The 26,731-nt window shown below is 45.1% G+C and overlaps 2 protein-coding genes across 22 annotated transcripts in view; both read right to left on the bottom strand.

Moving 5' to 3' along the window:
• Positions 1 to 14,524, bottom strand: part of SAMD11 (sterile alpha motif domain containing 11) — a 340,371-nt gene extending 325,847 nt beyond the window's left edge. For both annotated transcript variants that reach the window (XM_081870871.1, XM_081870873.1), the window contains exon 1: positions 14,462 to 14,524. The gene's annotated coding sequence lies outside the window, so the exon portion shown is untranslated. The remainder of the gene's footprint in view (positions 1 to 14,461) is intronic.
• A 4,445-nt stretch (positions 14,525 to 18,969) lies between these two features.
• The window catches only part of RERE (arginine-glutamic acid dipeptide repeats), a 344,648-nt gene continuing 336,886 nt past the window's right edge, over positions 18,970 to 26,731 (bottom strand). For 14 of the 20 annotated variants that reach the window (XM_081870748.1, XM_081870742.1, XM_081870743.1 and 11 more), the window contains 4 exons: positions 25,946 to 25,990; positions 25,616 to 25,762; positions 24,728 to 24,908; positions 18,970 to 23,062 (listed from right to left, as the gene is read on the bottom strand). In XM_081870748.1, coding sequence (XP_081726874.1) covers positions 23,029 to 23,062; positions 24,728 to 24,908; positions 25,616 to 25,762; positions 25,946 to 25,990 — 407 coding nt within the window. In that variant the 3' untranslated portion in view covers positions 18,970 to 23,028. The remainder of the gene's footprint in view (positions 23,063 to 24,727; positions 24,909 to 25,615; positions 25,763 to 25,945; positions 25,991 to 26,731) is intronic. The other 6 variants (XM_081870756.1, XM_081870745.1, XM_081870746.1 and 3 more) reach the window with 1 other exon arrangement.

Below are 26,731 nucleotides of genomic sequence, written 5' to 3'. Positions count from 1 at the left end.
TCACTTCACATTTAAAAGTGAACTTATCTAATTTGCACTTTCCAAAACAATAGGAGAACCCAAGCAAAGCCATCTTTTAATATGCAGGCTTTTCCAAATTTTATAATGCAGGTCTCCAATCAAACAAGACTTACAAAAATGCATATTTTCAGAGACAGCGTGCACAAAATTAGTGAAATTAGCATATTATGGAACTTTTCACTGCAAAAGTGTGAATATTGTTGTCAAAGCTGCATACAAAAATGTGCTTATCTGGAGAACTTTGCACTAAAATGCTGACAATTTTTAATGAGGATAAAAAACCCCAAATTGCTGCAGAAATGTGGAGAACTGAATTCTGATTGGAAAAATGAGAAATGAAGCCAACCAAAACGGACAGATCTGCCCATTCCTGCTTGACTTGCCCTTTAAAGGCTTCCAGGTCACTGCTGCTCGCTGGTTTGAGCCAGCAGGGGGTGCTGTTGCTCCTCCTCTTCATTACAGATCAGAGAAGCTGGTGGCTGCCCACATGATGCTAGACTTCAGCTCCCATAATCATAGTCCTTGGACCATGGACTATGCTAGCTGGAGGCTGATGGGGAGTTCTCTGGGAAGCCACAGGCCCTCCCACTTCCCTGTTGCAGATGGAGGTTGCCTCAGCGTCCTCATGCCTCTTCAACTTCGCAAGTGGGAGGCTCTCTGCCTGCTGCTCCCTGCACCCACCCCCTTGCAGAAAGGTACTTTCCTACTCCTAATCCCCACACGGGATGCAATTATAAATAGATGACCGGGAATCGTCGGCCAGGAGAGGCACACATTCTGGGACTGGGACCAGCGACCCCATCCCTTCTCATCTTACCAACACAGTCACGACTGGCGGGGAAGTGGCAACGCCAACTCCCCCAGAACGTCTCATATACTGCTGAGCTGGGCTGGCGGAAACGAGCTTTGCAGTCCTGGCTCCTGTTCAAGCCCAGAATGTGATGAGGGCGCCACCCAAGGCCCGTCAGGCAGGGAGCCTTTGCTGACATGTGCAGATTTGCACCTGTGTAAGCCAAGTTGGGAGACTCAGAGCACCGCGGGCTCCTGGGCCGTGGGGGCAAGTGGACAACCATCACGCCAGAGTGCCAAAACCACCTGGGACTGGATGCACTTTTCGCCCCCTTTGGCTTCTGGGAGAAGTCCTTCAGACAGCTGTAACTAATGCTATGTTTTCGATGGCATCTAAGTGATGACTTCTTAATTCATTTTTAAGATCATGCTTGTTTTTTATAAAAAAAAATCGCTGCAGAGATTTCTAATGTTGTTGTTTTAAATGAGAGAATGCACACTAATATTATGTTTCTAATTCCTGTGTTCTCTTAAATGATTTCCATTCTACGCTGCTTCAATTTTTGGAAAACTGGACCATAAAAAAAGATAAATCAAAGAAATCCAAATCAACATGTTTTAAAGGCGAAAACTGGAAATGATTCTTAGAAATGTTTAGTTGGGGTTGGCAGTTATTTTAATTTGGGTATAACTGTAAACTATTTATTATTATTGTTGTTGTTGTTGCTGTTGTTATTGGTTTCTATTGATTTATTGGTTTGCTTGTTGCTCGTATAGGATATTTTGTTTTATAATGTTTGATGCTTTGTTGTGTTTTTATATATCTTGTAAGCCGCCCAGAGTGGCTAGGGAAACCCAGCAAGATGGGCGGGATATAAATTTAATAAATATTATTATTAAATGTGACAAAGATAAATTATTGGGGGCAGTGGACAATGAAAAATGGCAACTTTGTGAACTTTCAGGGAAGGGCTGTAGCTTAGTTGTAGAGCAGCTGCTTTGCACCCCAGTTATGTACGAGAACATCTCATCTAAAAGCCCTGGAAAGCCACTGTCAGTCTCATTGTAAGGCAGCACTCTATGCGGAGGAGGCCATAGCTCAGCAGTAGAACATCTGTTCTACACGCAGAATGCCCTGGGCTCAATCCCTGGCATCTCCAAGTTGGTTGGGGAAGATCCCCTGCCTGAAAAACTGGAGAGGGGCTGCCAGTCAGTGTAGACAGTACTGCCCTGATAGGCCAATGGCCTGACTCTGTGCAAGGAAGGCAGCTACCTATCTTCCTATGCTTGCTTACAATTTTTGAGTGCTTTACTAAGAAAGCAAGCCTGTTAATACAGAAAATGTATTTATTGAAATATTTCTATTACAAAAAAAAAAAATAATCATGCTACAATAAAATGCTGTATTAGAAAAATCAAAACTCATCAATAAAAATCAGCAAAATCAATCAGTGTCTCCTAGAGTATCAGGAACTATTGTTGATAATAGCAAAAGCCGTGAGAAGCCACAGGTATGTGGTCCACTAGCAGCGAGGATACGCCACTGTTTGAGCTCAACAGGAAGCGTATGCCACAACAGAAAAGGTGGCGCATCCATGATTTAGAGCAAGAACCACATTGGGAGGGGCATTCTGTCCTCTTGGGTGTGTTTGAGAAAAGGAGGGCGTCTGGCAGCCTTACTCTGGCTGCATTTACATGTAATAAACCAAGAACTCTGGCGAATAATGGCTCTTTCGAGGTCAGCATTTTGCAAGTGCATACTGGGAAATCCAGGTTTCCGCAATTAAAGTGGATTAAAATGCACTGTTACCCTAGTGCCACAAACCCACTTTAGAAAAAGAAACAAACTTTTTGCAGTTACAGATAGGTAGCCGTGTTGGTCTGCCATAGTCAAAACAAAACAAATTCCTTCCAGTAGCACCTTAAAGACCAACTAAGACCAACTTCCAGTAGCACCTTAAAGACCAACTAAGTCAGTTCTTGGTATGAGCTTTCGTGTGCATGCACACTTCTTCAGATACAGAAAAATCAGAAACTTCTGTTTCTTCAGAAACTTTTGTTTCAGTGTATCTGAAGAAGTGTGCATGCACACGAAAACTTTTTGCAGTTAGGAAAGAGTTGCGGGGGGGGGGGGGAATGCCTTGAAAACTGCCAGATGAGCGAGGGATGAATGGGAAGATGTATAAACACACTGCAAGCAAATGAGGACGAATGCTCATTGTCACATAGCTGCCATGTAGGGAAGTCAGAGAATTCCAGCGGGAATGGGTTACAGAAGCAGAAACGGTTGATGCTCGTTGATTCATCCCATGTCGGAATGGAAATCAATAGCGTGTCTCCTCCCCGCTGCCCATTTAAATTGTGTTTGCACTGAAATGACTTGTGTGGAAATAATTATGTCACTATCTTATACGGCAGAGAGATGTACAGTGTCATATTTAGTGAAAACTGAACTGCAGAACAGGTGGCGCTGTGGGTTAAACCACAGAGCCTAGGGCTTGCCAATCAGAAGGTCAGCGGTTCGAATCCCCACGACAGGGTGAGCTCCTGTTGCTCGGTCCCTGCTCCTACCAACCTAGCAGTTTGAAAGCACGTCAAAGTGCAAGTAGATAAATAGGTACCACTGCGGCGGGAAGGTAAACGGCATTTCCGTGTGCTGCTCTGGTTCGCCAGAAGCGGCTTAGTCATGCTGGCCACATGACCTGGAAGCTGTATGCCGGCTCCCTCGGCCAATAAAGCGAGATGAGCGCCGCAACCCCAGAGTCGGCCACTGGACCTAATGGTCAGGGGTCCCTTTACCTTTACCTTTACCTGAACTGCAGAACAGAAACTGACTGTGACAAATACAGGTCAGAATGGACCTCACTGCCTTCTGATAGCCCTGCCATCCTGCAAGCAAATCACAATGAATATTCCACGAAAAGTGAACATAGCATGACCTCTGTTTAACCTTTGTGCAAGCAAATCAGGACAAACGTTCAGTCAATAGGTTGTCTGGAAGAACCCACTGTGCATGCAGCCCCAAAACTCTCATTTAGCTCCCCCTTTCACACAAGCAGGTGGAACCAAGGAGAAAAGGCACAGCTCAGAGTTACTTCCAAGACTGTTGTTTGCTTTTCCCTAACAAGCCAGGATTCAAGAACAAACTTTGGGTTGAAGCAGGACTGGCCCTTCCATGAGGTCAAGCAAGGCAATTTCCCTCAAGCAGCCAGGGCTGAGAAGCAGAAAATTGGTGCCCCCTCTGGCCTGTGGTTGTTTGTCTGGCTGCCAGACCAGCTCCTTCTGCCCACTGTGCAAAATGCCTGCTCACTGTGGGGCCCTTTAGAGCATGGGTAGGGAAACTAAGGCCTGGGGGCCAGATCCGGCCCAATCACCTTCTAAATCCGGCCCGCGGGCGGTCCAGGAGTCAGCGTGTCTTTACATGAATAGAATGTGTCCCTCTTTTTAATGCATCTCTGGGTTATTTGTGGGGCCTGCCTGGTGTTTTTAACATGAATGGAATGTGTGCTTTTATTTAAAATGCATCTCTAGGTTATTTGTGGGGCATAGGAATTCATTTTTCTTTTCTTTTCAAAATATAGTCCGGCCCCCCACAAGGTCTGAGGGACCAGCTCCGTGCTGAAAAATTTAGCTGACCCCTGCTTTAGAGGGTCTGTTCTGTGGCCTTGCTCAGAGAAAAGGGGTCGTCCCTCGGAGCAAGGTGGCCCACCACTGCCGATTTGCCAATGCAACTAGAAAATCCTTTTTAAAAAATCAGCTTAAAGTTACTGTTCCACCTGACGAAGCCACAGCAGAGCAGGTGACTCTCCTGGGCCACCACACCCAGAATGCCTCTCTCTGACGAAGGAAATCCTTTCTCAGAGCAAGAGCACCATGTTAACAGTGGCAAAATAAGGTGGGCATGCGTGTGGGGGATGGGTGAGTGGTGGCAGATGGCAGTGAAACCACCTGCCTCTGGTTGGTCCCATGCCATGTACCAATGCTGGGTTCAAAATTGGGTAGCAATTCTGGCTTGTTAGGGAGAGACAAGCCATGAATCTGGGTTCAGACATAATGCCAAGCTGTTGCCTTCCAGGGATTGTGGACCCGCTCACATGCAAAAGGGGAAATGTGTGTGTATGTGAGGGGGGGGTGCATTTATTAATCCAAGGTGCCTAGCTTCTAGGAATGTGGACACTGAAACCATTGTTCCATACAAGTCCAGTTTTACCTGTCTTGACCAGCAGGAGGGGCTCTTCAAATGTCTCTTGTACCTACAGTCAAACCTCGGTTGTCGAACATAATCCAGAAGCTGTTCAACAACTGAGGCATGGCTTCCGATTGGCTGCAGGAACTTCCTGCACTCAAGCAGAAGCGGTGTCAGATGTCCAGCTTCCAAAAAACGTCCAAAAACCAGAACACTTACTTCCAGGTTTTCAGTGTTCGGGAGCCAAAATGTTCCAAAACAGAGGCGTTTGGGAACCGAGGTTTGACTGTATTTGACCACACAAACTGGAGATACTGGGGACTGAACCTGCAACCGTCTGAGTTAAGAGGAAATGCTTTTTCGGTGAGTAGTCGTCCCTGCCTTGCTTCCAGAATACCTGTATTATGAAATTATAAAGTAATGCTAATGATAATTTAAAGCCTTCTGCCTCTTAATGGGAGCATTGCTTTAGCTGATTCTACTTGAAGGGAAGTCAAAATTAGCTGCAGCTTTCTGCTAGTTACATTCTGTGGCACAGCGGGGTTTGCATCTATGAAATTTTATTTTTGTACTTGTTTTATTTATAGCTCCCTGCTTCTGCCCCAGCAGGGCACACAAGATGGCTAATCTGTGTAATAGCACCCTGTGGAAAGGGAGGAAGGGAGGCAGGTTAGCTGCAGAACATCTGCTTTGTATGCAGAAGGCCTCAGGTTCAGTCCCCAGCATCTCCAGATAGGGCTGGGAACACCCCTGCCTGAAGCCCTGGAGAGCTGCTGCCAGTCAGTGTAGACGATGCTGACCTATATAGACTAATGGTCAGACTCAATGGAAGGCAGCTACCTATGTTCCTATAGGAGAATGGGCTGTGATTCAGAGGTGGAGAACATACTTTGTATGGCAAAAGTCCCAGGTTTGATCCCTGGGATCTCCAGGTATGGGGGGGGGCACCTCAACCCCCAGAGAGCCACTTCTAGCTGGTGTAGATGATTCTGAGCTAAAAGGACCAAAGATCTGACTTCACCTACCTACTTTCTTTCTTACTTACTTACTTATTTATTTATAAAACAAATATTTGTATTTGAAGGTGGTGACCAAGAAACAAGAAGACTCCCACCTATTATACTCCATCTCACGGCTGAGTCTATAAATATAAAAACTCATTAAAACCACAAAATCAGCCAAATGAGCAGCATATGTATGTATGTACGTACAATATAAATAAATAAACTACTACTACTACACAGTGAATAAGATGCAGCTGATAATCCAGCAAGCATTATTGTCTGAGCAAACAGTTTTGTTTTTAACAAATCCTAAAATACCACCAGTGGCATCGCTTGTCAGGGCTCAGATGGGTGGTGATGCCATAAAAGAGGAGCCACCACAGAGAAGGCCCTGCTGACCGCTGAGAGGCTTTCACAACCAAGGTAGAGAAAGGCCTCTGAAGCTTGCATGTTAGGAGGCAGTTAGGAGGGGGGACTCCTGCGAGCATCTCTGCTCCAAGTGGTACAAGGCAGAAGTTGGTATAAGGCAGCTTTCTTTGGTCCCATAAATTGTTAGGGGTGAAAACCACAGTCTTCCTTGGGATGTGCTTCAGAGCACACGTGGCAGCCTTGCTCCATAACCGGCTGCCTTCCAGACATTTTTGGACTATAACTCGGAAACTACAACTACAACTACAACTAATCCAGAATGCGGCAGCTAGACTGGTGACGGCCGCCGAGACCATATAACACCGGTCTTGAAAGACCTACATTGGCTCCCAGTACGTTTCCGAGCACAATTCAAAGTGTTGGTGCTGACCTTTAAAGCTCTAAACGGCCTCGGTCCAGTATACCTGAAGGAGCGTCTCCACCCCCATCATTCTGCCCGGATGCTGAGGTCCAGCGCCGAGGGCCTTCTGGAGGTTCCCTCATTGCGAGAAGCAAAGCTACAGAGAACCAGGCAGAGGGCCTTCTCGGTAATAATAATAATAATAATAATAATAATAATAATAATAATAATAATAATAATTTATTATTTATACCCCACCCATCTGGCTGAGTTTCCCCAGCCACTCTGGGCGGCTCCCAATCAGTATTAAAAACAATACAGCATTACATATTAAAAACATCCCTGAACAGGGTAGTGGCGCCCGCCCTGTGGAACGCCCTTCCAGCAGATGTCAAAGCGATAAACAACTACCTGACATTCAGAAGACATCTTAAGGCAGCCCTGTTCAGGGAAGTTTTTAACGTGTGATATTTTACTGTATTTTTGGTTTCTATGGAAGCCGCCCAGAGTGGCTGGGGAGGCCCAGCCAGATGGGCGGGGTATAAATAATAAATTATTATTATTATTATTATTATTATTATTATTATTATTATTATTATTATTATTACTCCCATCAACCGCAGCTCATCCCAGGAAAGCAGGAGGGACCTAGGGACCAAGGGCTAAATACAGCTCCGCAGGCCTCTCTCTTTGGCCCTCAAGGCTCTTCTCAGGTCACCACAAGCCATGACCCCTATTCACTTTCACCTGACTGGGATGTGCTCTAGAGCTGCCTCTTGCTAAAACTAGATGATGAGGCAGGCTGTGTGTATTAGCCTGCGTGTTGAGATCTATCTGATTACTGCACAGCAGGAACTTGGCCTGATATTTAAAGCAGTTGTGGGGAACTTTTGGTTTTTCCAGATGTTGCTGAACAAGTCCTATTATCCCTAGTCCTTGCCCATGCTTGCTGGGGCTGACGGCGGCTGCAACATCTGGAGGGCCAAAGGTAAGAGGTATAAAGGTAAGTCGCATCCATTGCTCTACCCACATTTGCCACTGGCCACACCCACAACCAGCCATGTGGCCCCCAGAAAGTTGCTTATGTGGCCCTTGGGCTGAAAATGATTCCCCAGCCCAGTCAAAAAGGTTGCTTCCCAAATAAAGGTATCACTCAGCTCTGTGTGTCTTTACAGCTTGTAATTCTGTGTTTTTGTTTTGTTTTTACAGTGTTGAAGGGTTCCGCCCTCCCCCCTTTAGATCCCTTTGATAAAGAGATGACTCTCAAAATGTGTCAAGAACGTATCATTGGGCAACTGTTCCGCATACGGGTTGCTGGTACCTCTCATATAGCTTCTTAACCTTCCTCGCAACTCCCCCAAAAACCAGGATAAATTACGCAAAATACAGTTAAGTTGTGTAAAAGAAGACAGTCTTAGTTTGCACAGTACGTTCCTCAGCATTTACTGCTGTTGTCCTTTGCAAAAACGTAGCTGTGTGTAACAGATTCCCAGTCGCGGAATTCCCATTTTTTTCGGGTGCAGAATCTGGAACTGCTGGTACCGGGTTTCAATGGGAGCACAGAGGCTGCTGAATCCCCTACAGGTGGTAATAGGGAAAGTGAGGCTCGCTTCCACGGTCTTGGCGTCACAAATGGATCATCGGTCTGTCCGCCTGTTGGCACCAACCTCCTTGGCAGGGGGGCAAGGGAGGCAGCGCGCAGACGTCAGAGACACAGCCGCACGCAGACACACTTGGAAGCGTGAAATCCAGCTCCCCCGCTGCTGACAGCCAGAACGGATTGGACAACTTTAGCTCATTGCTACGGGGGGCAGTGGAGAAGAACCCACATTGCAGGCGAGCGAGAATCCTGTTCTGATCAACACCCAGCTTGGAATTTCCCCATCTCCTGTGACTTGGCTCTTTCCTTGGCTGCCGTTCCCCAGCCGTGCCTGGAAACTGTGAAGCAAACACAGCTGGCCTTGAACTCCCATCTCCTGACCTAGACGGTTGCAAGCCAATGTCAGAACCAAACAAAACACAGCTTTTGGTCTTTCAGCTACTTTACAAATAGAAGAAACTAAAGGTGATGGCGGGGTGGGGTGGGGGATTGGCTAGACAGCTCCAGCTGCCGGCAGGGTGCCATTAGTAGAGGGCAAGGCACTGATGAGTTCATGGTGAGGTAAAGGTATTTCTGAAGAACGGGATCATTACAGTATAAGGAACAATGCAGAGGTTACAAGGTGATTGATCATATGCAGTTGCAGCGGCAAAGCAAGGCAGTAATGCAGTTCTGCAGAAGAGGGGGAAAGACCTCAAGATGTGGTACTGGGTGCAGAAAGTTTTTAGTCCCCGTGGATGCCTGAAAGAGTGTCTGGTGGAATCTCAGAACTAAGCCAGAAAGGTGGCTGATTAAGTGCTTCTTTGTGGCAGCTGCCAACCTAGCAGTTCGAAAGCACATCAAAGTGCAAGTAGATAAATAGGTACCGCTCCGGCAGGAAGGTAAACGGCGTTTCCGTGCACTGCTCTGGTTCGCCAGAAGCGGCTTAGTCATGCTGGCCACATGACCCAGAAGCTGTATGCCAGCTCCGTTGGCCAATAAAGCGAGATGAGCACCGCAACCCCAGAGTCGTCCGCGACTGGACCTAACAGTCTGGGGTCCCTTTACCATTACCTGTGGCAGATAAAGCCCTGGGTTCAATCCCCAATGGCAACTGCAGGGAGGGCTCAGAAAGACTCACTGCTTGAAATCCTAGGGAGATGCAGCCAGTCAGTGTAGACAATACATGGACCAGTGGTCTTGCTCAGTACAAGGCAGCTTCCTATGTTCCTAACATAGGAAGGAGGTCAATAATTCCTAGTAGTTGGTGAGCAACTTTTAAATTTTATAGAAAAATAAAACAAAACATTATTGAAACGCCACTCATAATTATCTTTCTCTATTCCTGTACAGTGGTACCTTGGGTTAAGTACTTAATTCGTTCCGGAGGTCCGTTCTTAACTTGAAACTGTTCTTAACCTGAAGCACCACTTTAGCTAATGGGGCCTCCCGCTGCTGCTGTGCTGCCAGAGCACGATTTCTGTTCTCATCCTGAAGCAAATTTCTTAACCCAAGGTAATATTTCTGGTTTAGCGGAGTCTGTAACCTGAAGTGTATGTAACCTGAAGCGTATGTAACCCGAGGTACCACTGTATTATGAAAGCTCATGATCCCCCAATTATTTTGGTAATGGCAATACAATTTGGGACAGAAGAAAGGGCATTTTCACACAATGCATAGCTTATAGAATTCACTGCTACCAGATGTGACAATAAAGGCAGGCTTAGATTGCTTTAGAAAGTGGGATTAGACAAATCCATGAATGAGGACAGGTCTACCAATAGCTATTAGTTATGATCGCTGAAGAGAACCTCAATTTCCAGAGGCAGTGCACCTCTAAATACTGGCTGCTTGGGGCAGAAACAGCATAAGGGGACTGACCAGGGTGTGAGTTGCAGTCGGATTTAGTATAAAGCAGCAGCATCACTCCCACCCCCCAGAAAACCATCTTTTAGAAAGGAAGAAAAGGAAGCTCCACAGCAGGCAAGGCATTAAGAGGAGCTCCAATGTTTCATCTTCTGGTGGCTTTTGCTTTTCAAGCTGCAGCCTTATAAAAGTTCAGTTTGTTTCTTGCTTAGTCCCTTTGAGACCTGTGGTGTACCGTGAGTGCCCCCTAGTGTCTATATGAAAGAACTGAGCTTTATTTAATGCACTACTACAAACTAGCTAAGGGCCCATCAATTTGATGGGTGGTATTTGGAGAGATTGGGCTGCATGGGAACAATTCCTTTTAATAGCTGCAAAAGTTTCCAGCAGGGAGAGTGGGAGAACCAGGGTGGAATGACCAAAGAGGAAGATAATGCAGGATAAGTGGAAATGTGGAAATAAGTGGAATCTGGGAGGAAGGGAAATTATTATTTTTTCCAGGACGTAAGAAGCGCCCTTATTCAGAGTCAGATCATTGGTCCATCTAGCTTGTTATGTATACACTGACTGGCAGTGGCTCTCCAGGGTTTCAGAAAGGAGTCTCTCTCAGCTCTACCTGGAGATGCCAGGGATTGAACCTGGAACCTTCTGCATGCAAAGCAGATGCTCTACCACTGAGCCATAGCCCTCTCTGTTCTTAAGAGTGTTTGTTAAACAGGACTTGAATTGGTCAACATCCTCGTGAAGTAGCAGTTGTAGCCATTCTAGGCAACTCTGATCTCAGCCAAAGGACAGTTGATCTCCCCTCCCCAGGTAGGGGAGATATGCTTGTCTGAAGCCCTGGAGAGCTGCCGCCAGACAGTGTAAACAATACTAATTTAGATGAGCCAGTGGTATGACTCAGTATAAGGCAGCTTCCTGTGTTCCCAATCAGTTCATTTTTAAGGGCTGTTACGTTCAGTCAAATAGTTAAATTAAGTCGATAAAAACATTTTTGATAGAATGAAACAGTGCCCCCCCCATTAAACCAGGCAGCAGATTCTTAATTACGTTTTTAATAAAAGTTCTTGCAAAAAGTACAGATGGCAGGCACCATATTAAAAGACACATTCCTTCCGTGCTTTCTCTCTCTCTCTCTCTCTCTCACACACACACACACACCACACAGAATGTGGGTTGAGCAGGGAAAGACCAAAGTGGGGCCTAATTGGGCCCACCCAGCCTCCCTATTTGGCCTGTAAGGCCACTTTGGCAAAGGCATGCCTACTTGCCCTACACCAGCTGACATATATGGTGGCAGTTGTAGGGCAAATAAAGACATGGCTTAACTGAAAGGGGAGGTTGCAGGCACTGCAGATCAGCAGCATCTGCACACAGCCCCATGGACATCACTTTACAAGCACCAACTGATCAGCTGATTATGCTTAGCACTATGCAAATAAAAGGTCACCTGACATCACTGTGATGTCAGGTGACCCTGGCAAGACAAATCTGGTCCATGGGACACATCATGTTCTGGACCACCAATCAGATCCAGTTCCCCTTCTCTTTTCCAAGAGAACTGTTACTGCAACTCGTCTGAGTTCACACGGTTTGTTTCTCTGCACCCCTTTTGAATGATTGGATTTCATCATGTGCAATTTTTAAAAGCGTTATTCATTAATTGGTTAATCAGTTGAGATTAACCAAATCAGTTGAGATTAACTAAAGTGGATGGCAGCCCGGTTTATTTCTCATTCTGTCTCACAGCAACAGAAGGCACCATGTAGTGAAACCATGTAGTGAAAATGCTCAATATATGTCTGAAGGGAAATGAGGATGTGTTGTAGCTCAGCATACTGGCAGCTTCCTTTGAGTATTAGAGCTATCCATAACTTAGTGGCAGAGAATTTGTTTTGTTATGCAGAAGATCCCAGGTTCAATCCCTGGCATCTTTAGGTGGGGCTGGGAATGCCCCCCCCCCCGCCTGAAACCCTGGAGAGCCACTGCCAGTCAGTGCAGACACAATGCTGAGATGGACAGGCCTTGGTCAGAGTTGACACAAGGCATTTTTCCTAACTCTTAAGAGAAGGGGTGTAGCTCAGTGGTAGGACATATGCCTTGCTTGCAGAGGGCAATGGGTTCAATTCCCAGCATCTCAAGGTAGGGCTGAAAACGCACAACCACAAAATGGCTGCCACGGGGAGCATGGCATAACACAAAATTAAGAGACAACCATCCCCCAAAATATTATGCTTATCATGGGAAGTCACGCTATGCCGTGATGGTCCTGATTATGGAGATCACTCTCTCACACACAAAACACACAGTTGCAGTCTAATAATAACAACAGGAAGCTTTCCTCAGTACCAGGGAAAAATATACAAGGTGGCAACTCTGCTCTCATTTTACAGAAATTGCTTAGAAGGTATCTGTACATTTTGCCCCATACTCTTCTTTCTAGGAGGGTTAGGGACTTACTTTTTAGTGTTAAACGAAAGCTCACAGTCTGGGGCACCTGCCCAGGGCACCACTGGGAGCCTTCACAGGTGCCCAGGTGCCCGCCGGGTTGGTGACCCCTGAAATAAGCTGCCATCAAACCAAAACATAGACAGCAGTGCCATCTAGTGGTGAAAGGCACAAAATTACTCTTCCCAGGATGGTTTCATACTTGTTATTAGATCGTAGATTGCATTCGCATATATTTTTGCTGTGGATTTTAATATTTGCAGGCTGGATGCTTGTTATATTATGCTCACTGGGTTTCATTAATTTGATAAAATTAAATTAATACGTGGGGCCAAATTCCACGATTCCAGTTGCGGCAAACTCTGAGCATGTGGGGATTTTACCCAACAACAGATGGCAATATCTTTCTTTAGAACTATGCAGCAATTGTTTGCACAATTTCACACATATAACTCTTATTAAAATCAGCTAATATGGCAATCCTCTCCCCACTGAGCTTGGAGTAACAGGCCTAATTGAACTCCGTGGGATTACTTCTGAGTAGGCATGCAAAGGCGGTAAATTAATCTCTGTGTTGCAGGAGGGATAACAAAAGGTGAAAGGAGAATGAGAGGTGAGACCTTGAGAGACTGTGCTATGGAGGAAAAAAATGAATATTTTCACTCTCTGTCTCCAAAGAACATATGGACTTGTTTTGGTAAACACCATCAAAGTCAAGATCCCAAAGTGTCACTGACACACTCAGATTGTAGACAAAAAAAATGTATTATGACAGAAGTTTTTATGCACAGTTCACCCTATCAGTTGCATGAATTGTTGTTCCAAGCTGAATGAATTATCACACACACGCGCACCCAAACACTTTGGTCTTCAACCAGCCAACAGCAAAACCTTTCTCCACCAGGTGAGACCAGCACAAAAGTCTTAAAAACCAATCTGAAGTCTAGAATAGGTAACAGATGTTTCAAACCAGCCTTCTCTTTCTCTGATTAGCTAGATTGGCTCCCCTGAACATCAGTCACTCCTAAGACTTCATTCATTGGCTAAAACACTGAAAGATGGGAGGCTAGTTTCATACATTTAAAGCACACAAGCTTCTGCCCCAAAATCCTGGGAACTGTAGTCTACCGTCACAGAGCTACAATTCCCAGAACCCTTAACAAACGACAATTCCCAGGACTATTTTCATTTGGGAGGGGGTTAGGATGCGCTTTAGATGTATGGTGCGTGCACAGGCTCATAAAAAAATTGTGGAAATTTGCACTTTTTCTACATTTTGTGTCAGATCCTACAAATGCTAGAAACTTGTTTGTTTTTTTTAAAAAGAAAAACCAGAAAGCTGGGACTCTGGAGATTATAATTCATTCAGGGGAAAGAGAAAGACTCCCCGCTCCTGACAACCATGACTCCCAAAGAAACATGGACAGAACTGAAAGCCTTATTTTGAGAAATGGAGCCTTTTCTTTTAGAAAATAAAATAAAATCACCGCAGGAGAAGAATTACAACTGAAGGACTTGGCAAATAAATTTTTTAAAATAAATAAATAAATGAAAATTGTAGCTGCTTCTCTGTGAGGAGAGGTAACTCAGAACCTAAACATGGAGGAAGTTGGCAAAAGGGTTGTTGTTTTGGCTTTAGTTATTAAAATACAGCGATTTTTTTTTCAAAATAGAGACACACTTCAGATGTTTTCCCACTGTCTTGATATTTTACTCCAGTCCACTCCAACCCCATTACTCTCTCGCATGTACAAACAGCTGGTTCTTCCAGCAAGGTCAGTAAGGAAAGAGAAACTTACTGAGTGTATGAAATTAGCTTTCATGCCTCGCAGCCATCCTCCTTCCTCGCTCTCCATCTCTGGACAGTGACCGAGAGCGAGGGAAATGCAGCCGCTTGATTGGCAGAGGGGCTGGGTAGGCAGGCCCTGATGCAAAATGCCGCCACGGGATTGGCCGGAGGAAGGCAAGGCCGAGGCCTGCCCGGTTTCTCTGCAGGAGACCTTCTTTCTTGAGTGGTTTTTAACCAAAAAACCCCCCAAAACTTCACGAATTTTGTTTGTTAATGTTTCAAACAAGTGAGGGGAAAGATGTTTAAAATGAATGCTTAAATGCTTAAAGATGTTTAAAATGAATGCTTAAATGAATGTAAAATGAGCGTCTGAGGGAGTGTTAAAATGAGTATTTGCTCCAAATGTCAGGCTCAGCCCTGAGGTAGGGTTGCCATATTTCGAAAAGTAAAAATCCGGACGCAAAAGTTGAAGGGGAAAATAAAGTTTTTGGCCAAAGTTGTCGAGGTTTTTTCTTAGTTTTGCCCAATGTTGTTCACAGTGATTTCCGCCCGGAAACTGTTTCTGAAGGCTGAATTGCGGACATATGACAACCATATGACTCTTCCCTTACAAGTTCCCAAACAGAGGCAGCTCAAACATGGGGACAAGAGTCACATTCCACTGACCCACACACCAGCACAGTTATTCACGTGTTGTTCAAGGAGGGTACGGCCCATATGCAACAAGTGTGTGTCCTCTTTCGCACATGCACACTTTTGCACCTGTGCTAGAGGCAGCTTGCCCCCGTGCTTTGCATAGCATGTGAACAAGCCTCCAGTGGTTGACTGGAAGCCTGCATGCGAGATTCCAGCTGATTTTATTGCAAGTTGTGCAGGTGCAACAGAGGCAGTATGGATATAAAGAGGAATCTCGGGAGGCCTCACCTGCACTATAAATTTAATGCAGTATTATATCTCTTTAAACAGGGCTCCCCCCCCCAAAAAAAATCCTAGAAACTGGTTTGTTAAGAGTGCTGGGAACTGGAGCTCTGTGAGGGATCTCCAAATACCGCACAGCACTCTTAACAAACTACAGTTCCAAAGGTTATTTAGCAGAAGCCACCGTTGTTTAAAGTGGCATAAGATTGCTTTGAATGGGCATGCATTTTTATTTTTTATTTTTTGTATCTTTAATATTTTGTTGGAAGCCGCCCAGAGTGGCTAAGGAAACCCAGTCAGAAGGGTGGGGTATGTATGTATGTATGTATGTATGTACATATAAATAAATAAATACTATTATTACTACTCTCATTTACTAAACTTATTAATCACTTGATGTTACAAAAGCAACTCAAAGCAATGTACAATAAATTGCTCCAGAATAGCTTGATTGGGGGGGGGGGGCGCACGTGGAGGCAGCAGTGCTTCTGAATAACAGTTGCTTCTAAACTTAAAGCTACATGCACATCCTCCAACACTGCGGAATGCCTCAGTAGCCCATGTGTAGTAAAAGGCTCTAGGGTGCATTTTTAAACACAGTTTTGTTTAAAGCAAAACTTTATAAATACTCCTCTGACGATGCCAGTCTGTGTACAGCATAACATGTATCTCAGTAGGAAGCTACTTTTTTTAGTGAATGCTGCCACCTGCTGGCCAAATTCAAGAACGTTACGGGCGTCTGGCTGGGCAGGGATATGCAACTGTTATTTGGAACAAAAAATGCTAATCGTGACCATTCATTCAAGCACCCGTCGCTTAAGAACATAGTAAGAGCCTGCTCAAGTCAAAGGTCCAACTAGTCCAGCATCCTGTTCTCACTGTGGCCGACCAGATGCCTGTGATTCCCAGCAACTGATATAAAGAGGCACACTTCCACTGACAGTGGAGGCAGAACATAGCCATCCTGGTTCTATGAATTTGTCTAATCCTCTTTTAAAGCCACCCTAACTGGCCATATTACTCATGGCAACAGATTCCCTAGTTTTAGCTTTGTGCTATGTGAAGACATCTCTCCTTTCGTCTCTCCTGAACCTGGTCATGGTGGGCAACCACAAGCCACCATGGAAAATTTCCCACAATCTTCATGGCATAGGCATTCGTCCAGGACACTGTGGGAAATTTAAAATGGCCGCATGGTGGTGTAATCCAAGGAAGACTCGGCAACAAATGGTCCTGCTGTGGCGATGGCATCTCACCAGCCAACTGAGGGTACCCAGGTCCTCTTCTCCAGCTCTGCCTCCAGGACACAACTATTTGAAAAACGCTCCAGTAGCCACCTTGCTGTATTTAAAACAAACACAGAAAACCTGTGGCCCTCCAGATATGGTTGGACTACAGCTCTCTCATCAATATTTATTGGTAATTTGGAAATTTATTGAGAGCTTTGCAACAAAATGCTACTGGAGCAATAAAGTAAAATGCAAAACGCAAAGGATTGCCAACTCAATAAACTAACAGTAGAACCAGTTCTAGAGTACTATTATATGGTTATTATTCCATAAAATGGCTGGGTCGCTTTTAAGCACTGGCTATGCTGCCTGGCCTGACCAGAGCTGCAGACTAACATCTGTCGGGCTAGCTAGATAATCCAATACAGGGATGCTTAATTCACATTTAAGGTGCAGAGACCATTTGCTATGAGCAAATGGGGCACAGCCTCATCAACCCCCTGCCCACCTTCTTACTTACAACCAATGGAAGGTGGCTCTGGCTGCCACTGACTCTGCTGGTCTCCCTGTTTCTGACCAAGCAGTCCCAATGGGCACCAGCTACTGCACCTTAGTGAGCAAAGGGAAATTTCGTTGGGTTTGAAGAGTTTTATGACTCCTTCCCCAAGCCACTCCCTTCATGCACACGGCTCCAATCCTTTGGGGTTTCTCCTTGAATGAGACTATTTCTCAGAGTGTGCCCTTCTTCTCCCAGCCCCCAATGAATGCATCTTCTGTCATCCCAGAACAATACATTTCAAAGACGTATTAGGACAAAAGCTTTTGCTTGACATGGACAAAAATTGATTGGGGTGGTGACAGTGGCATTATCTTGTATCCGTTTCCCCAAAGTGGAGAGAAAAGAATGAAGCAGCAGCCCGAGGCAGGGAAATGGCATTTACATTTAGATGAAGGTGTTTTCTGCAATGGATGAATTCTAGTCACTTGGCATAGTGTTCAGCAGAGCAAAGGGAGGACAAGGGCTGGGGCGTGTGTGGCAGAGCAAATTACCCAGAAGAGGGAAGAGAACAGGAGACGGGATCAGACACAACTCCACACAGGGTCCTGGCAAGTCCATTGTGAGACATTTTGGTACCCAGGGCTGAAAACCTGAATCACCCCCAGGTTAATCAAGGTGGCAACACCATCTCTTTATTATAACATTACAGTATATACCCTGCCCTCCTGCCATGACGGATCCTGGCATTCATGGGATTCTCAAGGTCAGAGCTGCTTTGGTAGGGGTTTGCTAGTTTCTTCCTCTATCCCAATCCATTTTCCTTTTGTGTCTTGTCTTTTTAGATTGTAAACCTGAGTGCAGGGAGTGTCTTTTTCATAATGATTTGAAAGCTCCTCTGAGATCTCTCTCTCTCTGCCAAAGAACAGGATTATAAATAAATAAATATTTACATTTCCTGGATCAGCAGCAAAAATCTAATTTAAAAGAAACCAAAGAAGAGCAAAAGCAATGGCATGAAGGGTTTTAGGGCTCTGGTGCTTAACTAAGGCTGCCATATTTCAAAAAGTAAAACTCCTGACACTCGCAATGAGCTTTTTAAAGGAAACCACCAAAATGGTTGAGCTTTTTTGGGGAACCCCCCCCCAAAAAAATCAGCATGTTTTTACATGAGTAGAATGTGTGCTTTTATTTAAAATGCATATCTGGGTTATTTGTGGGGCATAGGAATTCGTTCATCCCCCCCCATATAGTCTGGCCCACCACATGGTCTGAGGGACAGTGCCCATGGCAGAAAAGGTTGCTGACCCCTGGTCTAAACAGAAGTTTTCCCCTTTCTCTCTCCCTCTCTGTCTCACACAATCACACGCACAGCAGAGGGAATGCTTAATCTATCATGACGCCTGCTACAAGACTCACAGGCATCATCCAAAACCCAGAGAGAGCTTGGGACAGCCATTAACTCTCAGACTAACCTACAATGGAAGGGTGGCTGTGAAGGAAAACACAGGGTTAACTCCATGCACACCCAACCATCTTGACACCTTAAAGGCAGGACAGGACGCAAATGTGTTACTTAAGAAAATATGTAACTGAATAGCCTGTCCCAACCATGGCATATGGCAATAGTCCACCTTACAGGGGCAAATGTCCAAAGGGAATGTGCTGTCTGAAATAGGACCCACCTCATTTTGTTACCTTGTTGTAGGATGGTCTTTGTGCAGTTCAGAGGAAACAGATGAGAAGATGCTTAGGATGAAGCCAAGCCACTCTGGTTGTTGCTTCCAACGAGGTTCATGGTTAGTGAACCCACCCCAACCTCATGCCCCATTAAAACATGCATGCCACACTTTTCAAACAAAATCAAAACTGCCATAGTGTAGCTTGGTTTTTATTTATGTCCACAAATATTTCAAAAAAATTACAAAATACTCAAATGGAGAGAACACAGAAGTCACGATTTCTGGGTTTTCTACTCTGTTTTACACTGTGTTATCCCATGGTAAACCTACTCATATATACACTAAGCCTCAAGATATATATATATAAATGTAGCTGTCAGAATGTATATTCTGCTTTTAAACGGTGCAGTGAAACTAGCTCAAACCAGGACGACACAGAACAAGAGACGGTTTGATTTTGAAAAAATAAAGTAAAATCACACACGCACGCACACACAAAAAGCAAAGTAAAATAAAATGGATTTTTGAAGTTCAAAGCAAAAAATAAAATCTTGCTTTAAAAAAGTTTTTTTTTCTGAAAAGGTAACTGTAAAAAGTTGGGAGATTCTAACAGAGCATGGTGGTCTTGGGAGAATCAGGGCAAATAACACTGTAGCTAATCATTAAGATCTGAGGACAAAGAACCTCTGGGCTCCCCACCACTGTGGAATGATTCATACTGTTACGTAAGCATAAAAAAGAAACCCAAAAGGTCAAGAGTTTATGAGGAAGCACAATGAAATGCATGTAAACTGTGGAGGGAAAGGCGTAATTAACTGGTACCGTTTGTCTGTCTTTCCTAGAATGGCGAGTTGCAGATGTTTCGGACTACAACTCCCATCAGCCCACTAGGTGTGGCTGATGGGAGTTGTAGTCCAAAACACCAGGAGAGCACCAAGTCAGAGGAGGATGGTCTGCAACATCCATGCTAAGTGTGTCTCCTGAAGGTACTGAAATATCACCACCCTCACCAATATGGCTGGTTCTGTTTTCTGAGAGAGCTGAGGGCAGTTAAAAACTAGATTATGCTTGCTGCAAGGAGGCGCCTTCAAAAAGACAAGGGAAGACAGAGGAGGACTGATAATAAGCAGATGGGGACGTCCAGCCTGTTCAGACAGATCATTATGCGAAGTTTATTCCATTCCAGATGACAGTGTTAAAACATGAGATGCTAGCTAGGCTTTTAAGCAATGACTCTGTCTTGTTAGCTTGCATCTTGCTGGACGTTTAGCACCATGAATTTAGAGTTTCCTGATGCTCAGTTCAGTGCTTCAGCTCTCGGCGGTTCAGAAACTGACCTGAGAAGAGGTGACCGTGACAATTCTGAGGACACCCCGTGTGGCTTGTGTGACCAAAATATGGTCCGCAGTTAGGCTAACTTCAGAACCACCTGGAGGGGCTGTAAGGCAGGTGGATAGCTTAATAACCACCAGCTATTTGCCACTGCACAGAGACAAGAGGCGTGGACTGCCAGTAAGGAAACAAATGGGAAAGAAGGATGGTTTGGGAAGAAGGAGGAGGAGTCAGGGAGCAGGGAGAAAGCTCCGCTCTCTGGACCAAGGTAAGAGGAACCCAAATTTCTGTTAGGCTGGATTAAAATTCCACCTGCCGTATGTGCTGTTTAAGAGACTGCTGAACGATTAGCTACGGGGTTATCTGATCAGGCCCAATGGACTCCTACCGCCACAAATAACAGTCTTCACAGCAAATGAAGCAGCCTTCCAAAAGGAACAAGAACCAGGAAATGTTATAATGAATGCAACTAACAGGAAAATGTGTTATTACACAGCCCTGCAGATTCCTGCACTAATCCAACTCATATTTTTTAAAAAAAAGTGTAACTAAACTAGCAGTTCGAAGGGAATTAAAAAATAGGATTCATACAGTTGTCATGTGCTTGCGACATTCACAGCTTCTGACAGAAGATGGTCAACCCCACTCTAAGCCTTCAGAGTTTCCCTGCCTCGTGCATTGGAGAGTGTGAATTTTTTTTACAAAACAAGGATAACTCCTAAGCTACTGCAAACAGCAGGCAGGAAAAAGGCTGCCCAAGGCACATTTATTGAGTCTTATTCTCACTCCACCATATCCCAAAAGAGCATTCAAGATGAGGATTTGTTTTTTTGGGGGGCGAAAGAAATTTACTCTGCTGCCTTGAACTGGGGGTGGGGGGGGGGAGAGAGTGAGACCGCCCTGGTCAATTGTGCCCTTGAGGTAAGACCAGGTGCAAATCCCCTTCTGTGCCCAGCAAAGCACACACACAAAAACAACACAAACCTGCTAATATTGGACCGATTAAAAACAAAGCCCAGGAGCGCAGAGGCGGCTTCCAGCTTTTAAGAGTGAAATTTAAGCTTTGCGTTCAGGGGGGCAATTTCGAAAAAAATGCACAGCTCTGAAGCAGCCCCTCTGCCTGTCCCTTTTCTTTCAAAATGTGTAACTTGTCAGGGATGGGAAGTTTCGATTCGGCACTATTCAAATAAATTTTATAACATATATAGAGATATTACTTGAAGGGAAATGGTTTGCATGTAAACTTCCATGCTATCTAAAGGACAGTCTGCCTCATATCAACAGCTCTCATGACTGGTGTGGGGCTTTGATGCTGGAAGGGTTCCAAGTGGGTATGCATGGAGCACATCCTGACATAGAGAATAAAGGAGAATTTCCTCCTTGAATTGAACGCCTTGTGGGGCTTGTGGCCAAAGAAACCATCACCGCATTATTGTTGTCTTAATTGGTAGACTCTGTGTGTGTGTGCCTGCATTTTTAGGACACAGTTTCAGTTTAATGCTATGTTTGTGGAGGAAAGGGGAGACATGGAGTAGCCTAACATTTCAAGAGCCCATTTCTTGAAAACTGCTACCTTTCCAACTTCTGCTTCAAAAAAACTCTTGCGCTGATGGAAACCGTGACGGCTTTTCGACAGAACCAGTGCAGGAATATGCGGTCTTGTTCACCGGCTGAGGAACTGAGTTATGTCAAAAACAAACCTACGAGAATGAAAAGCAATTTAGGATGTTCATGGAACAAATGAATTAAATTAAAAAGAACAGCGCACACGCACACACACAAAAAGAAAAAGAGTTGTGTTCTTGTTTTTTTTTTATAGAAAAAAACATATTATCCCTGCAACTCCCTTTAATGCTCATGTTGCTACCAAACCGTCAAGTCAAGCTCTCGACCACTTTGAAATTACTGACCCCTCCCCCCATGTCATCTTCCCTTTAATTAAAGGGATAATTATATATATTCCTCTTATATTAAAAAATCAACTCTGTATTCTTGTCAACATCAGGTAAGAAGTAACGGTTTTGTGATGTTACTGAAGAGAGAGAACAAGAGGAAGAGAGAGGAGGAGATGGAAGGAGAGAGAGAGAGAGAGAGAGAGAGAGAGAGAGAAAGAAAGAAAGAAAGAAAGAAAGAAAGAAAGAAAGAAAGAAAGATAGATAGATAGATACCAGGAGTTTGTGGAGATTATTATAATTTTTTTTTAAACCCTAACCCAAAAAAATTATTTACAGACTTAAAAAGCCATGCTGCAAAGCTCTCTTTAAAATTATGAAGTTTTCCTACAATGTATTAAAATAAAAGTAGATTTTTTTTCTTTTAAAATTCTTGTTATAGCACTTGGATTTTCAGAGGGTGTTATGCCACCTACTTGCCATTCTTGTATTTTTTTGTTTTTGTTTTTAAAGTGTATATATATATTTATATATTTATATATAAATTGAGTGTATTTCTTTGTATGCACAGTGGCTTGCATTAAGTTGTGAACCTGATTCTAGCACCTACTCAAAATGAAAAAAATGAAAAAACGAACCCAACCCACCCCCCTCAAACAACCCCCCCAAGAATGCCCAAGGAATTTCCTCTGATAACTTCCATCCAGTTCTGAGGGGGTTGTTTCTCTCTCAATAGGCTTCTTAACAGGTTTTATCATGCAAGGAGACTCCTGAAACTGGTCTTGGAAACATCTCTACAAATGAATTCTATAATATATGTGCTGATTTTAAAAGTCTCTATAGGTTGGGCTTCCTTGTTTGTTTTTTCTCCTTTTTCATTTTAAATAGAGAAAGGTATCTTGAAAAGATAAAATTCTCTTGTTTTTCGCAGTGTGTGTGTGTGTGTGTGTGTGTGTGTGGATAAACACATTCCATTTCTTCCCAAGGACTGGGATCTTCTGCAGCCAGAATTACAAATAAATAATTTATTACAACTGCTTGTCACTTTCTTTCTTCAGTCGGCTAGAAGAGAAGAAGAAAAAGTAAAAAAAAATCAGTTGCTTTTTTGGGTTGGGAACTTTTTCCTCCAGCCTCTGCAGTCTCTCCCCTCTCTCACAATGCAGAAGAGCTCTCTGCCAAGAACAGACAAATGTGGTAGTGAAGTAGACCTCTGTGTACCACAGATATCTCTCTCTCTCTCTCTCTCTCTCTCTCTCTCTCTCTCTCTCTCTCTCTCTCACACACACACACACACACACACACACACACACAGAGTTATGCATCCATCCACATGTTTTCCCAGGGACTCTGGAATTTTCAACTAGGACTTCATATTTGAAGTGAACATCCAGCCCTGTGAGTTATGTGTCTTTGTGTTCATGTGCTCGAAAATAGCAGTATGTGACATGAGGCTCTGTGGCCAGCAGGCAGGAGGGGAGCCTCTGGACTGGCTGGGCCTGGAATAAAAAAAAACACCAGGAGCCTGGCCTTCTGCAATGGCCAGTTCCCCAAGCAATGCCTTCATGCTCCACTTCAAGGACCCAGGCCTTCAAAAGGCTGAAGAAACCAACCTTCCAAATCTGACCAGTAATGGCCCTGACAACCTCTTTCTGTGGTTTCTCATCCTGGAGCTGCCACCACTGAGCACCTGTTGAGGCCCCCACCCTTAGTAGAGCCCCCACTCAGGCAACCCTTGGAGCCTCCTGGTCCTATGGCTGCTGTCTGTTCAAATGCCTTCTGTGAGCATCCAAGCAGGGACCAGAGTGAGGAGATGAAGCACCTCTCTCTGCTTGCCATGTACGTTCTAGGCAGCTGTACAAACAGAGTACAGCGCAGCAGGGAGAGGAGGAGATGGGACCACCCATCTTGCCTGAGGACCATCCAAAACCTGCAGTTGGTCGTGGTATTTTATAACAACAGTGGGTATAAGAGCAGGAAGACCTTCTCCTCCCTCAGAAAAACAAACCCAACTCTGAGGGCATGTGACACACTGCACGTTTGACACCTCTGGTGTAACTAACCTGTAAAGTGATAGGAGCCTAAAGCAAGAGAGCAGTTGTGCAAATGTGGCCAGTCTGGGTCTCCACCTTATGCTGCTGCCAGAACACACCTCTCCTGGTTCATTCATTCATTCAGTCATTATTCATTCATTCATTCATTCATTCATTCATTCATTCATTCAGAACATGCCTCTCTTGGTTGGTTGGTTGGTTGGTTGGTTGGTTCATTCATTCATTCACTCATGACAGGCAGCCCTCTAGATGTTGCTTGACTCCAGCTCCCTTCAGCCCCAGCCAGCATCTCCATTAGTCAGGGATGATGGGAGTTGTAGTCCAGCAACGTCTAGGAGGGCTACACGTCCCCTGTGCCTATTTTATGGTATGCTGCTTTTTAGGTGTACCTCGCAAAGCGGTTCACCAAAGACAGTTGCACAATTAAGCATCAATTAAAAAGGAAATGTGATATAAGGGGACTACCACTGCGAGGTGGATGGTGGCAGCTTGCCAGACCACTCCTTTCTCCTCCCTCATGGCAAGGTGGTTGCCCACTTGGGCGGTATACAAATTCAATAAATAATATTAATAACAAATAAATAGAGGAGGAATTGGCCAAGGGGCAGCATGCACGCTAAGGGGAGCTTGCCCCAGAGAACTTCTTCCTCCCCTGACAGCATGGGCCCAGCCTTACCTGTAATAGTCTTCTTGGCTGGGGAGGTGGCCCCCGTGCATGTGGGGGTGCCCATGCAGCCACTGCTGCTCCATGGCTAGTCTCTGAAGCTCTGCTGACTGAGCATGCATGGCCTGTAACTGGTGGGCTGCTGACATGGGAGGAGGGATGCCGCCAGGGAGGTCACGTGGGTAGGGGGTACCTGGGGAGAGAAAAAGAGAAAAGGTTGTCGCACACAAGTTTGGATTGGCCAAGGCATGTCTGGTAACTGCAAGCTGGGATAACAGTGACTGAGCAGATGGGTTGCACCCAATGCTAGTGCTACTCTATGCTGAAATCACTGGAGATGACTTGTGTGGGTCCACCCTGAGTAGCATTTACGTGGATGCGACTCAACTGTGGAACGCCGTCCACATAGGAAAGGGCCTGATCCCTGGTACGAAGAGTCTTTGAATGAGACTCCCGCAGTTCACAGCCTTAGAGAGACAGAGACAGCTGGGATACCAGGATAAATGCATTAAATCGCTGGTACCCAATAAAAACCTAAACTAGGTGCATTTGTCTATTAAAGACAATTGGCAATAATATCCACACGGTGTACAGAAGCAGGGTACCTCTGGACACCAGGTGCTGAACAGCATCCCTGCAAGGCAGGGGGGCAAATGCTCTTGTTGGAGGAATCTGATTGGCTGCTGTTCAAAACCAGATAGCCCTTAGGTCTTGCATTTTTCATCTGCATCAATCTTCCCCAACTTGCCACCCTCCAGATCTTGCTGTCAGACTCCAAGCCCCACCGGCCCCAAGCGGCATGGCCAATGGCTAGGGATGATGGGGGTCATAGTCCAACAACCTCTGGAGGGCATAGGTTGGGAAACACTGGCTTCCCAAGGGCTGCTATTGCACACTTACCAAAGACCGGGTGCCGGAGCATTTCGTGTTCGTGGGGCGGTTGCCCTAGCAACGGGTTTGGGATAGTGCCGGGAGGATAAGGGAAGCGCGCCAAATGGGGCCCGGCTGCCAAGGGGTCCACGAGGGGATGGACAGGTCCTGCCGAGCCTGCAAAAGGGAAAGGTTGGGGGCGGTAGGAAAGAGGGGGGGAAAAGCAACGACAACTTACCACCAGGCTCAGAAACCCTCATTTTGTTCAGGGGTCAAAAGCAACATTAATACTTGCGCAAATAGCTGAGCATAACCGGTAATTATCAGAAGCCTAGTCCCCCCTCCAACTGTGGAGCCTACTTCTCTGTCTGGAGTGTTCGCAGTGACATCGGGTGGCCAAACAGTCTTTGAGAGTTAAAACAAAAGGGGAGAAAAGGGGAGGGGGGGAACAGGAATGAGCTTTCTTATTAAGAAGGAAAAAGGGAACTGCGTACAAGAACAACAGAAAATCAATTCACCATTCATTTACTATTCCTTTTTTAGACACGTCCCATAAATGCCCTGGAGGTGGCATCTGAGGCACCGCACACAAGACACAAAGCGTATCATAAAATTAATCATAAAAACATTTTAAAAATAAGCCCCAATAATGCCACAGAATGGCAGAGATCCTTTTTCCTCCTATGAGAGACAAAGCTCTCCTAAGAAGGGGAGTTTTTCCTAAAAAGAGGGTAGTGAAGTAGCTGGATGGGCTCCTCAAGGTAGATGCCTCTGCTGAGAAGGCTCTAGACCACATTGCCGCCAGAAGACATTCAGATAATAGTGACACTGTCAACAATGTAAGGGAAACACGTGCAATATAAGCCTCTTAGAAGTGTTGCCTTTCCTGCTGAGGGTGGTTGATCTGCACATCTGTCTGCTAACCTCCCTGCTCCCCCTAGGAGTTTCATCTCACCCCAGGAAAAACCAAGTTCAAGGTCCCAGAACAGAAAGGGACACCATCATAGGGTTGCTATTTGAGGAAGGAGAAAACAAACAACCACAGGGGGCTATTTGCATATTTGCTGACAGATGCAGCACAAGCTGTTCATGTACTACCCAGCACAGAGCTTCACATCTGGAGAGTCCTCTATTTTTAAACAACCA

Source organism: Podarcis erhardii, assembly GCF_964252035.2.
Source record: "Podarcis erhardii genome assembly, chromosome: 7".
NCBI classification, from domain to species: domain Eukaryota; kingdom Metazoa; phylum Chordata; class Lepidosauria; order Squamata; family Lacertidae; genus Podarcis; species Podarcis erhardii.
This window is presented reverse-complemented; position numbering and strand designations above follow the sequence as displayed.